Below are 14,995 nucleotides of genomic sequence, written 5' to 3'. Positions count from 1 at the left end.
AGTCGAAACCCGGGTGGAGAATGTAATTCAGTTGCTCCAGTCCTGCGTGGTACTGAGTTACGAGGGGAATGCTCATCTGTGGTCAGACGGTGGGACTTTGGGAGGTGATGGGACACTGGGAAGATAAGGCACGAAAGAGTCGTTTTTGCACAAGGTTGGGAGGATAATTTTGGTCAGTGAAGGCTTCAGTGAGACCCTCGGTATATGTCGAGAGGGACTGCTTGTCACAGCAGATGTCAAGACCATGGGTGGCTAGGCTGTATGGAAGGGACTTCTTGGTATGGAATGGGTGGCAGCTGTTGAAGTGGAGGTATTGCTGGTGGTTAGTAGGTTTGATGGACGGAGGTACTGATGTAGCCATCTTTGAGGTGAAGGTCAACATCTATGAAGGTGACTTGTAGGGTTAAGTAGGAGCAGGTGAAGCAAATGGGGGGAGGAGTTGCTGAGGTTCGGGAGGAATGTGGATAGCATGTCTTCACCTTCGATACAGATAGCAAAGATGACATCAATGAATCTCAACCAGGTGAGGGGTTTAGGATTCTGGGTTTTTATGAAGGATTCTTCTAGATGGCCCATGAATAGGTTGGCATAGGATGGTGGGTGCCCATAGTTGTACCGCAGATTTGTTTGCAGGAAATGCCTTCAAAGGAGAAGTAATTGTGGGTGAGGATATAGTTGGTCATGGCAACTAGGAAGGAGATTGTTGGTTTGGAATAAGTCGGGCATTGGGAAAGGTAGTGTTCAATAACAGTAAGGCCATGGGCATGAGGGATGTTAAGTGAACAGGGAGGTGGCATCAATAGTGACAAACAGGGCAGCGTGTGGTAAAGGGACAGGAATTGCGGAGAGTCGGTGGAGGAAATGGTTGGTATCTTTTATATAGGAGGGTAGGTTCCAGGTAAAAGGTTGAAGGTGTTGGTCTAGGAGAGCAGAGATTCTCACAGTGAAGGCACAGTAACTAACCACCCATGACGTCCCATTGTGGCCAGTCACTAATGTCACCTATCCCATCAAAGACAGGGCTACCTGTGGAACCAGTCATGTGGTTTGCAAGCTAAGCTGCAACCACTGTGCTGCATTCTATGTAGGCATGACAACCAACAAGCTGTCTGTCCGCTAGAATGGCCACTGATGAACTGTGGCCAAGAAACAAGTAGACCATTCTGTTGCTGAACACTCAGTCAGGCAGCAGTAGCCAACTGCGACAGATGCAGCTACAGATAAGTAAACCGCTTTTGTAACATTTACGAGTTCCTAACCAGGAGCGAATTTTATTATATCTTCGTGCTCTAATAGTTTAGTTTCTTCAGTTTCTGCATGTAAATTTAAAATCTAATAGCCACAGTTCTCGCACTTTCGTTTGTGTCAGAAAGTAAACATTTTGTGACATATTACAAGTTCCTTATCAGGGGCAAATTATTTAGTTTCACCTGAGGGCTTAGGTACTTAGATTTTTGAATATCTGCCTATTACTGGACACAGTTCGTGCGTTTTTGTCAGGTTCTAATGTAGATTTCCGCAGCGCGAGTCGATAGTCCGTTTATCTGCATAGTTTAGTTTTCCATGGCCTTCAGTATGAACAGGGACTGCGACTTGTGTGCAGATGTGAGCCGAGTTGGTGACACTTCGCTCTCAGCTTCAGGCTGTGATGGCTTCGGTTACACAGTTTGAGGCTGCAGCGGATGGGCACCACTGTTGTGGGCCGGCCATGGGGATCCCACAGACGTCCAGCACGTCAGAGCCCTCCGATCGGTCTTCACCGGTGGCCAACCCAGCTACTGCTTGCACTGAGGCTGACCCCTCACCTGTGGTCGAGTGGGCGGTCGCCCCAGGGCGAAGCAGGCGGCGAAAGACTTCCCAGGCAGCCGCACATAGGGCCTCCCCAGTTTGTCTGACAAACAGGTTCCAGGTGCTGTCTGTGGCTGACACTGTCACTGAGCCAGATGCTGTTGCCTGTCCTGTTTCAGAGGAAACCACTCAGCCTGCAAAAGCCGGGCAATCGCAGAGAATGGAATTATTGGTAGTTGGGAGCTCCAACGTTAGGCGCCTTATGGGGCCCCTTAGGGGCAAAAAATCCAAAGAGATTCTAGTTGTATGTGAAGTATGTTAGCAGCAAGAAACAATCAATGCCTTTTCTGTGCGATAGCAATGGAGATACTATCGAAGACAGTGCTGCCAAAGCAGAGTTACTAAACACAGTCTTCCGAAATGCCTTCACAAAAGAAGATGAAGTAAATATTCCAGAATTCGAATCAAGAACAGCTGCCAACATGAGTAATGTAGAAGTAAATATCCTTGGAGTAGTGAAGCAACCTAAATCACTTAATAAAAGCAAGTCTTCTGGTCCAGACTGTATACCAATTAGGTTCCTTTCGGAGTATGCCGATTCATTAGCTCCATACTTAACAATCATATACAACTGTTCGACGAAAGATCAGTACCCAAAGACTGGAAAGTTGCACAGGTCACACCAATATTCAAGAAAGGTAGTAGGAGTAATCCACTAAATTACAGGCCCATATCATTAACGTCGATATGTAGCAGGATTTTGGAACATATATTGTGTTCGAACATTATGAATTACCACGAAGAAAACTGTCTATTGACACACAGTCAACATGGGTTTAGAAAACATCGTTCCTGTGAAACACAACTAGCTCTTTATTCACATGAAGCGTTGAATGCTATTGATAAGGGATTTCAGATCAATTCCGTATTTCTGGATTTCCGGAAGGCTTTTGACACTGTACCACACAAGCGGCTAGTATTGAAATGGTGTACTAATGGAATATTGTCTCAGTTATGTGACTGGATTTGTGATTTCCTGTCAGAGAGGTCACAGTTCGTAGTAATTGATGGAAAGTCATCGTGTAAAACAGAAGTGATTTCTGGCATTCCCCAAGGTAGTGTTGTAGGCCTGTTGCTGTTCCTTATCTACATAAACAATTTGGGAGCCAATCTGAGCAGCCGTCTTCGGTTGTTTGCAGATGACGCTGTCGTTTATCGACTAATAAAGGCATCAGAAGATCAAAACAAACTGCAAAATGATTTAGAAAAAATATCTGAATGGTGCGAAAAATGGCAGTTGACCCTGAATAACGAAAAGTGTGAGGTCATACACATGAGCGCTAAAAGGAACTCATTAAAATTTGGTTACACGATACATCAGTCTAATCTAAAAGCCGTAAATTCAACTAAATTCCTAGGTATTACAATTAGGAACAACTTAAATTGGAAGGAACACATAGAAAATGTTGTGGGGAAGGCTAACCAAAGTCTGCGTTTTATTGGCAGGACACTTACAAAATGTAACAGACTTACTAAGGAGACTGCCTACACTACGCTTGTCCGTCCTCTTTTAGAATACTGCTGCACGGTCTGGGATTCTTACCAGATAGGACTGACAGAGTATATCAGAAAATTTCCAAGAAAGGCAGCACGTTTTGTATTATCGCGAAATATGGGAGAGTGTGTCACAGAAATGATACAGGATTTGGGCTGGGAATCGTTAAAAGAAAGGTATTTTTCTTTGCGACGGTATCTTCTCACGAAATTCAAATTACCAACTTTCTCCTCTGAATGCAAAAATATTTTGTTGACACCGACCTACATAAGGAGGAACGATCACCACGATAAAATAAGGGAAATAAGAGCTCATACGGAAAGATATAGGTGTTCATTCTTTCCGCGTGCTATACGAGATTGGACTAATAGAGAATTGCGAAGGTGGTTTGATGAACCCTCTGCCAGGCACTTAGATGTAATTTGCAGAATATCCATGTAGATGTAGACATGATATCCTTTATTTCAATGACTACTTCACAGCCTGTGCCATATGGATCCTCCCCAACAACATCAGCTTTTATGAATGCCCATGTGGAAACTTTCCCTGCAATACATCCTATGTTCCTGTAACCCTCCAGGCCTCGACCTTTGTTAGTCACTGTCCTCACCAATCCAGCCCCTTCTCTGTTCTCATACTATCACTATGCAGCTGTCATCCCACCATCACACCCGGTCTTTTTATTTCTCTCCTTTTCAGTTATTCCCCCTCCCCACCTGCACTCAGTCTAACCTACAGCAATTTGCTGTCCGCCAGCCCCACCATACTATCCCTCCCCCTCCCTGCTCCAGCCTCCTCCTTACCCCCAACCAGTCGCCACTCCCATCATGCACTGGTGCTGCTGCTGCTGCTTGCAGTGTGGTTTCAGTTGCCTGCAATCATGTGTGTGAGTTGTGTTCGTGCATATATGTATATGTGTGTGTGTGTGTGTAGGGGGAGTCTAATTCAGAAGATGGCCTTTTTGGCAAAAAGCTTTTGTTTGACAGTCTTTTGTTGTACCTATCTGTGACATAACATCTCTGCCATCATACGGGAGTAGCAGTCTATCCTTTCCATAATACTGTCTACATCTACATACATGATCCACAAGTCACTGTACAGTGTGTGGTGGAGGGTATCTTGTACCACAACTAGTTGTTTCCTTTCCTGTTCCACTCGCATATAAGGTGACGGTAAAACAACTGTCTATATGCTTCTGTATGATCCCTAATTTCTCGTATCTTATCTTCATGGTCCCTACATGAAATGTAAGTTGACAGCAGTAGGATTATTCTGCCATCAGCTTCAAATGCCGATTCTCTAAACTTTCTCAGTAATGTTCTCTGAAATGAATACCTTCTTCCCTCCAGGGATTCCCACTTGAGCTCCCAGAGTATATATGTAACACTTTCATGTTGATCAAACCTACTGGTAACAAATGGTTCAATTGGCTCTGAGTGCTATGAGATTTAACATCTCAGGTCATCAGTCCACTAGAACTACTTAAACCTAACTAACCTAAGGACATCACACACATCCATACCCGAGGCAGGATTCGAACCTGCGACCGTAGCGGTTGCGCGGTTCCAGACTGAAGCGCCTAGAACCACTCGGCCATAACGGCCAGCCTACTGGTAACAGATCTAGCAGCTTACCTCAATTGCTTTAATGTATTTTTTTCAATCCGAACTGGTGTGGATCCCAAATATTCTAGCAGTACACAAGGATAGGTCCTATATGCAGTCTCCATTACAGATGAACTACATTTTCCTAAAATTCTCCCAATAAACCGAAGTCGACAATTCGTCCTTCCTACCACATTTCTCACATGCTCTTTTCATTTCATACTGCCTTGCAACATTATGCCGATATTTAAATGACTTGATTGTGTTGAGCAGAAAACTACTAATGCTGTATCCGAACATTATGAGTTTGTTTTTCCTATTCATCCACATAAACTGACACATTTCTACTTTAAGAATCAGCTGCCATTCATCACACCAATTAAAAGTTTTGTCTTGGTTATCTTTTATCAACCTACAGTCACTTCGACACCTTGAAAAATCTATACTAGAACCATCAGTGATCATCAATTGCTTCTTCTTGTGTGATAGACACAGCAGTGCACCTTAGGAACCACATGCGAAAGTAACAATAAGAAATGTTTTTAAAATAATAAATAAATAAACAAAAGTTAACCATTAAGTTTTAGTTTAAGATGCCTGTACTTAATGTTATTTAATTTCTGAACTTGAGTAAAAATACGGAGTTTGCAGAACTAGAATGTGAAGTAAGAATATGATCTTTGTTGTTAGAGCGCTGTTGGCCATCGACTGCACCCATGGCAAGCAGAATGTGCAAGCAATTCCAAATTATTTTTTAAAAAGAGCTTTTAAAAATGGATTAAGAGCTTCTTGAAGTGTTGAATAAAACAATCAAGCTGCATTGGTGTGAATAAGATACAGTTTCGTGGTTAAGCCTGCTTATGTGGGATTTTGAAATGACAGATATGGGAAATAACACATTTAGTGAAGTAAAGGCTCACTGGAAATTGAGGGTGTACTTCCAGTTGTACAGCTGAGTTGTTGCTTCTGTTTTATTCACAATATTTTGATGACCAACTCATTTGGCTTCTTCAAGTGTTGGGAGCTGTGCTGTTGTGTGTACTCACTGCCTGCACTCCAACCAGGCTGCAGCAAAACAACGCAAAAGATGAACCAACAACGTGGGAAATGACAGATTGCTACTTACCGTAAAGAATACACGTCAAGTTACTTTGTGTGTGTGTTTTACTGATGAAGGCTGTGGCTGAAAGCTGTGTGTAAGTGCCTTAATTGTGCCTGGCTGCAGCTTGACGCGATTTCTTTATGATAAGAAGCAATCTGTTGTTTCCTATATTGTTGTTATTCTTATCTGGAGTTTTCATTATTTGACAAAAGATGAAACACTCAACCACACTTGTGTTTTGTAGCACATTCAGTTTTAAACAACTGATATATACTGTTTTATCAGTTGTTACCAATTCCTGTTTGTTAAGATTCTCGTATTGATCCTTGACTTACGCTTTTCTATTACACTTGTAACATACCAACCAATGCAGCATAATCCTTGTGTGACTTTGGAGTGTAGGAGAGAACTTCTTGTAGTAGTAATCTGTATCTTGGTACTCGCTGGATTGGAGTGATAAGTAAAGATGGCAGTTTCGTTCCAACTTCAGGCCGACTTTCTTGATCCTTAATAAAACTGTTCAACTTTCCATTCTTCTTGCCAATATCCTACAATAGTTTACATTTTGTCAGTGATATATGAACTTAGTCACAGCTATACAATGTAATAACAATGTGTATGTAAGGGGGAAAAGTTTACTAATTATGAGAAGTGACTCAACAAAGTATCCAAAATAAAATATCCATGCTCAATATACCAAATATGTTGGTTGACTACAAAAACTCAAATGTATGCTATATAATTTGCTCTCCCACTGTGGTATTAAGATGATGATGTGTGCGGACAGCATTGCTAGTAAAGCTGAGTGGTCCGTTCACAATGCAGTATTTATTACCTTGGTGTATTATTTTATTACAGGAAAACAGTTATTGTGTCAACAGGAGAAACTGTACTCTTTCGATCTTCTAAACAAAGCACAGTGTAGAGCAAATAATGTATTAATGTTACCAGTTTCGCCTGAACTAGTCCGTCTTCAGATCTGCAAGTAAAATAGCAAAAAAAGGTACTACCTATCATTTAAATTATTTAAAAGTAGCACACAAAAGGAATTAAAAGCACATGTATCAGACTGTATGAAAATATGCAGAGGAGAAACAGCTATCAATGAAATCACTTAGTATGTATTGTCAAAACATAGTTTTTTGGTTTTAGAATATAAACTGGAAAGAGACTGGATGACACTGATGCCAGGAAGCAATTAGAGTACCATTGGTAAATTCTTCAATCACCTACAGTAAAAGCATCAAGAGACATTAATTTATAATCGATAAATTGGAAGCAGCGAGAGAGGTTAATTTATTAGCAATAAATTGGAAAACTCACATGTACAGACATGTGATATTATAAATAAAGTAACTGAAATTCCCAACCCCTTTCTACATTTGTGGTGCATATGGAGGAGACAGGTACACGACCTGTACTCTACAGTCACCAACTACATCTTATTCCAGTCTTGTGACAGGTCAGGACATCACATTGAAGCCTTCACGTGGCCATGATAACCAACAGGCTGTCTGCTTGAATGACCGACCACTTCCAAACTGTAACGAAGGGAAGGCTTGACCATCCAATGGCAGAACACTATGCTAACACAATGTGTTTGACTCCAATTGTTGCTTCACAACCCATGCTATCTGGCTGCTTTCCTGTCCTTCCTTTCCCCCTCCTAATCTTAAACAAGCTTTTTGGAATTACATAGACAGGTACTGATTTTACAGTACATCACAATCCTCTTGCCCCCCCCCCCCCCTCCCCCATCTAAACTCTACAAATCACAGTGACGTACCATTGCGCTTGTTATTGGGTTTGTGCACAAGTTCATAGCATTTTTCCGTAAGTTTAATAAACACAAAAGATACACGTAACAGAGACTTTAGTCATCAAACTATATTCTTCTTCACCTTTTACAACAGTCTGCCAACACTGGGGTAACTTTTCGATTTCACAGCTGTAGAAATCATGTGGTTTTGAGGTGAAGAGCTCATCGAGCACGTTGAGAACGCATTTTCATCTGGGAAGGAAGTCCCTTGAAGCTTGTTCGATAGAGCGCAGAAAAGGCGGAAATCTGGTTAATAAGGCGGGTGCAGAATGAATAGTCCTGTATCTTTTTGTCAGACTAGCAGAATGCAAGTGGGCGTTATTGTGGAGTAGCATCATTTCATGCAGTCTTCCTGGTCATTGTTCTTGGAATGCAACCACAAGCTGTCTCAGTTGCTGAAATTATACAGGGTGACTACAATTAAAGTTAAACATTCAAAACGCTGTAGGAATAACACCACTGGTCAGAATGATGTCAAATTGCAATGGAATATTATTGAAGAAGAAAGAAAACGTATGGCAGAAGAAGAACAGATTGTGCTGTATGTGTCAGGATATGTAAATGAAAACACCTGTCATGTGCATGACCCATTGAAGTTGGTATGAACATGCTGGGTACACGGCTTTTCCTCCTTTTGCATCTGCGATGTTCGCCATGACTGTCTCAATGCAGGGTCATAATCTGCTTGTAAACAATGACTGTGCACACGTCGCTCTGCAGAAATTCTGGACAATGGAGGGTTTGAAAAAAGGTCCAACGACTGCCGTGGGTCTAGAGAAAATAATTTGGAAATTTGAAAAGATGGGTTCTTTTGGTGTGCAACCTGATAGAGGGAGGAAATGAACTGATTCGATGTCAGTGGAAGCAAAGGCCACAGCAATGCAGGAGGAGACAAGTACTGTTGTGCAAACATGTAGTGCACATAGAATTGCCCAAACATCAGACGTACCCTGAGTACAGTGCATAAAATCCAAAGAAACATCCTTCTTTGCTATCCATTCAAAATTACCCATGTGCACGAGTTGCTTCCTGTTGACCTGCCAGCAAGAGAGACCTTTGCTTTAGAATTTCTAGCTCACATGGAAGTGGACAATGATTGGCTGCGGAAGATTTTGTGGACAGACTAAGCCCACTTCCATCTGACAGGATATGTCAATACAAAGAATTGTCGAATATGGGCAACGGAAAATCCACACACAAATCAACCAGTACCACTTCATCCTTAAAAGGTCACAGTGTTGTGCGGGTTTACGGCACTATTTATCATGTTGTTGTTGTTGTTGTGGTCTTCAGTCCTGAGACTGGTTTGATGCAGCTCTCCATGCTACTCTATCCTGTGCAAGCTTCTTCATCTCCCAGTACCTACTGCAACCTACATCCTTCTGAATCTGCTTAGAGTATTGATCTCTTGGTCTCCCTCTACGATTTTTACCCTCCACACTGCCCTCCAATGCTAAATTTGTGATCCCTCGATGCCTCAGAACATGTCCTACCAATCGATCCCTTCTTCTAGTCAAGTTATGCCACAAACTTCTCTTCTCCCCAATCCTATTCAATACCTCCTCATTAGTTACGTGATCTACCCACCTTATCCTCAGCATTCTTCTGTAGCACCACATTTCGAAAGCTTCTATTCTCTTCTTGTCCAAACTAGTTATCGTCCATGTCTCACTTCCGTACATGGCTACACTCCATACAAATACTTTCAGAAACGACTTCCTGACACCTAAATCTATATTCGATGTTAACAAATTTCTCTTCTTGAGAAACGCTTTCCTTGCCATTGCCAGTCTACATTTTATATCCTCTCTACTTCAACCATCATCGGTTATTTTACTCCCTAAATAGCAAAACTCCTTTACTACTTTAAGTGTCTCATTTCCTAATCTAATTCCCTCAGCATCACCCGACTTAATTTGACTACATTCTATTATCCTCGTTTTGCTTTTGTTGATGTTCATCTTATATCCTCTTTTCAAGACACTGTCCATTCCGTTCAACTGCTCTTCCAAGTCCTTTGCTGTCTCTGACAGAATTACAATGTCATCGGCGAACCTCAAAGTTTTTACTTCTTCTCCATGAATTTTAATACCTACTCCGAATTTTTCTTTTGTTTCCTTTACTGCTTGCTCAATATACAGATTGAATAACATCGGGGAGAGGCTACAACCCTGTCTCACTCCTTTCCCAACCACTGCTTCCCTTTCATGCCCCTCGACTCTTATAACTGCCATCTGGTTTCTGTACAAATTGTAAATAGCCTTTCGCTCCCTATATTTTACCCCTGCCACCTTCAGAATTTGAAAGAGAGTATTCCAGTCAACATTGTCAAAAGCTTTCTCTAAGTCTACAAATGCTAGAAACGTAGGTTTGCCTTTTCTTAATCTTTCTTCCAAGATAAGTCGTAAGGTCAGTATTGCCTCACGTGTTCCCACATTTCTACGGAATCCAAACTGATCTTCCCCGAGGTCGGCTTCTACCAGTTTTTCCATTCGTCTGTAAAGAATTCGCGTTAGTATTTTGCAGCTGTGACTTATTAAACTGATAGTTCGGTAACTTTCACATCTGTCAACACCTGCTTTCTTTGGGATTGGAATTATTATATTCTTCTTAAAGTCTGAGGGTATTTCGCCTGTCTCATACATCGTGCTCACCAGATGGTAGAGTTTTGTCATGACTGGCTCTCCTGAGGCCATCAGTAGTTCTAATGGAATGTTGTCTACTCCCGGGGCCTTGTTTTGACTCAGGTCTTTCAGTGCTCTGTCAAACTCTTCACGCAGTATCTTATCTCCCATTTCATCTTCATCTACATCCTCTTCCATTTCCATAATATTGTCCTCAAGTACATCGCCCTTGTATAAACCCTCTATATACTCCTTCCACCTTTCTGCTTTCCCTTCTTTGCTTAGAACTGGGTTGCCATCTGAGCTCTTGATATTCATACAAGTGGTTCTCTTCTCTCCAAAGGTCTCTTTAATTTTCCTGTAGGCAGTATCTATCTTACCCCTAGTGAGACAAGCCTCTACATCCTTACATTTGTCCTCTAGCCATCCGTGCTTAGCCATTTTGCACTTCCTGTCGATTTCATTTTTGAGACGTTTGTATTCCTTTTTGCCTGCTTCATTTACTGCATTTTTATATTTTCTCCTTTCATCAATTAAATTCAATATTTCTTCTGTTACCCAAGGATTTCTATTAGCCTGCGTCTTTTTACCTACTTGATCGTCTGCTGCCTTCACCACTTCATCCCTCAGAGCTACCCATTCTTCTTCTACTGTATTTCTTTCCAAAATTAAAAAAGGGAGATGGATAGGTTAAAGTTAGATATAGTGGGAATTAGTGAAGTTCGGTGGCAGGAGGAACAAGACTTTTGGTCAGGTGATTACAGGGTTATAAATACAAAATCAAATAGGGGTAATGCAGGAGTAGGTTTAATAATGAATAAAAAATAGGAGTGCGGGTTAGCTACTACAAACAGCACTGTGAATGCATTATTGTGGCCAAGATAGACACAAAGCCCATGCCTACTACAGTAGTACAAGTTTATATGCCAACTAGCTCTGCAGATGAAGAAATAGATGAAATGTATGACGAGATAAAAGAAATTATTCAGGTAGTGAAGGGAGAAGAAAATTTAATAGTCCTGGGTGACTGGAATTCGTCAGTAGGAAAAGGGAGAGAAGGAAACATAGTAGGTGAATATGGATTGGGGGGAAGGAATGAAAGAGGAAGCCGCCTTGTAGAATTTTGCACAGAGCATAAATTAATCATATTTATCATACGGCCACATTTTTCTAAGAGACAGGTGCTTCTGGTCCTGTTACCTGTACCGTCACTGGTAAGCTATAAGTGTCTTTTGCACAACCACATTATTCCAGCTCTCTAACAGCGTCGATGTGTGGATGGGATCATTTTTATGCAAGATGGCACACCTCCGCACCTTGCAAATCCAGTTAAGCAGCTGCTGAAGTGCCCTTTCAGAAAGGCTAGAATTATCAGCAGCCACTTCCCTACAGCCTGGCAATCCCAATCACCTGATCTTAATCAGTTTGACTTCTGGCTATGGGGCCATCTGAAACATATTGTGTTCAGTGTTCCAACTGTAAACTTAGCAGCTCTGAAGGCACGCATTGCACAACACATTCTGTATGTGACGCAGGAAACGCTTTGATCAGTTGTGGAACATGCTGTTTCTCAATTTCAACTTGTTGCAGAAAATTGTGAACAGCATATTAAACATGTTTTACACTGGTCACATGGAAATTAATAATCCAATTTGACTGGTGCTTTTTATGCTGTTTTTGGCCTCAGGACAATTAAAAACCAATGTGATTGATGCTTTTTATGTGGTTTTTAGCCTCAGGACAATTAAAAACCAATGTGATTGATGCTTTTTATGTGGTTTTTAGCCTCAGGACAATTAAAAACCAATGTGATTGATGCTTTTTATGCGGTTTTTGGCCTCAGGAAAATTAAAAATTGATTTTTCCCATCCACTCTGATACGACCTTGCCATGGTGGATGGGCTTACATAACTAACAGTACGACACCTGTACACCCATGCACACTGAGTAGTACAGTTTGTTTAGCATCAAACTACACCTTAAGCATTGTTGTAACATTCATTTGTCATTTGCAGGTGACCATTATTAAATTATGATGCTTATGAGTGCTATCTATTGTTACATTTTGTAACTATTTAGATTTCTTCTGCCATACATTTTCCCCCCTTCTCCGATAATATTCCATTGCAATTTGATGTCATTCTGACCAGTGGTGTTATTTCTATGGTGGTTTGAAAGTTTAAGTTTAATTATAATCACCCTGTGTATCAGCAGTGATGGTTACCGCTCAGGGAAGCAATTCTTCATAGTACACAACACTGTCACGGTTCCACTAGATGCATAATTTTATCTTTTGTGGATGCACACAAGCCTTTGTATGGGGAGTTGCTCTTTGTTTGGACTCATCCATTTCTTTCTTACATTAGCATAAAGACACCACTTCTTGTCACCACTAATGTTACAGGAAAGGAATGGTTGGTGTTGTTCACGGCTCAACTGATGACGAACAAGTAGAGATGCACATATGGCCATCAGCTGATTTTTGTGATTTTGGATGAGATCATGTGGTACCCATACATCTGATTTGTGAACCTTCTTCAATGCATGTAAATGTCACACAGTGAATCCCACTTTCCAGTTGAGTAAACTGAGGTGGATCATTGTGGATTAATGCATTTATTTATCTTCATTAAGCTCCAAAGGTCTTCTGAACATGGAGAGTCACTAACATCTAAACAATCCTCCTCAAAATGGGAAAAATCATTTTCTTTCGGTGCTCTATCCATTGGCGTTATCCTTATACACAGCACAAATGTTTCTGATGTAATTCCGTAGATTTTTGGGTGCTTATATGTTTATGCTCTTCATGGGTACGTTGCCAGATATGATCATCTTCACTACACGATATTTTGGCGATCACTACACGATATTTTGGCGATCCATTTGGCCGCCATCTTCAGGTGCGATTTCTGAGTACACAATCATGCAGGGAAACGAATGAACATCAGAAACGATGGCTTCTTTATACCCCGGGTCCAGGCCACTGCGCCTGCATGAGAACCAGAAGAGTTGGCCCCTGTAAAGCGAAGAATTGCAGCACCGCCAGTGGTAGAAACTTACGAAATTAAGATGTAGCAGGCCGAAAACCAGACCATTGTCGTTTCATATCAGATAAAATAAGGTTCAATACCTTGTTTAGAGGAAAACCTTTATCTCTATTAATAATGTCATCAGATAATCGTATTTCAATGGATACCTTGAGCACACAATCCCAGTAACGAGAAGCTGGAGCAATATTTTGAGTCTCTTTAAACATGTTGTGCTCTTTATTGAGACAATGTTCAGCGACGGCAGATTTTTCAGACGGGACCAACATATGTGACGCTGATGTTCCACAAATCGGTCATGAACAGTGCGAATAGTCTCTCCAATATGGGCCTTTCCACAATGACAGGGAACTGTAAACTCCAGGCGTTTTCAATCCCAAATCATCTTTAACAGATCCAAACAGGGCTCTAGTCTTGGCCAAAGGCAAAAGAACACTTTTAATATCATATTTCCTGACAATTCTAGAAATTTTTGAAGAAATACTTCCAGCAAAGGGCAGAAAAGTGACCGATTTACTGGTATCCGGCTGTCTTCAAGCTCAACGGATATACCATTCGTCAAATTAATTGTGGTTTTCAGTTTGGACCATCTAGAGAACCAGTGCCGGATACTAGTAAATCAGTTGCTATTCTACACTCTACTGAAAGTATTTCTTCAAAAATTTCTAAGATTCTCAAGAAATATGATATTAAAAGTGTTCTTTTGTCTATGGCCACAAGTGGAGCCCTGTTTGGATCTGTTAAAAATGGTCTGGGATTGAGAAAGCCTGGAGTTTATAAAATTCCCTGTCACTGTGGAAAGGCCTATATTGGACAGGCTATTCACACACATTCGTTCCAGCCTGAAAAATCTGCCGTCACTGAACATTGTCTGAATGAAGGACATAACATGTTGTTTAAAGAGACGCAAATTATTGCTCCAGCTTTTTGTTATAGGGATTGGGTGCTCAAGGAATCCATCAAAATACAATTATCAGATGACATCATTAGAGATAAAGGTTTTTCTTTAAACAAGATATGGAACCCTATTTTATCTGATATAAAACAACAACGATCTGGTTTTCAAACCGCTACATTTTAATTTGCGATTTATCACTTTCGCCAGTTTCTACTGCTGATGGCACTGCAATTCTTTGCTTCACAGGGGCAGCTCTTCCACTTCCCGCGCAAGCGCAGTGGCCTGGACCTGGGGTATAAAGGAGCTGCCGTTTCTGATGTTAATTCAGTTCCGGCAGTATTGTGTACTCAGCAATTGCACCTGAAGATGGGGACCAGAGGGATCGCCGAAATATCGTGTAGTAAAGACAATCATATCTGGCAGCATACCCGTGAAGAGCATATGCAAATGTTTCTGGCTGCCTCTGCTGCTGTCACCCCTCTACCGAACTGAAACAGAAGAACGTGTCAGAAACATTCTGATTTCTCCACATTGCACTCCATTTCCTAGCATCCACAG

At 41.3% G+C, this 14,995-nt stretch overlaps 1 protein-coding gene across 1 annotated transcript in view; it reads right to left on the bottom strand.

Annotated features, from left to right (window-relative positions):
• The window catches only part of LOC126187674 (putative protein tag-52), a 174,394-nt gene that overhangs the window by 92,443 nt on the left and 66,956 nt on the right, over positions 1 to 14,995 (bottom strand). Inside the window, exon 4 of the mRNA XM_049928907.1 lies at positions 6,411 to 6,597. Coding sequence (XP_049784864.1) covers positions 6,411 to 6,597 — 187 coding nt within the window. The remainder of the gene's footprint in view (positions 1 to 6,410; positions 6,598 to 14,995) is intronic.

Source organism: Schistocerca cancellata, chromosome 5 (assembly GCF_023864275.1).
Source record: "Schistocerca cancellata isolate TAMUIC-IGC-003103 chromosome 5, iqSchCanc2.1, whole genome shotgun sequence".
NCBI classification, from domain to species: Eukaryota; Metazoa; Arthropoda; class Insecta; order Orthoptera; family Acrididae; genus Schistocerca; species Schistocerca cancellata.
The sequence above is the reverse complement of the archived record's forward strand: the minus strand, read 5'-3'. Positions and strand labels throughout refer to the sequence as shown.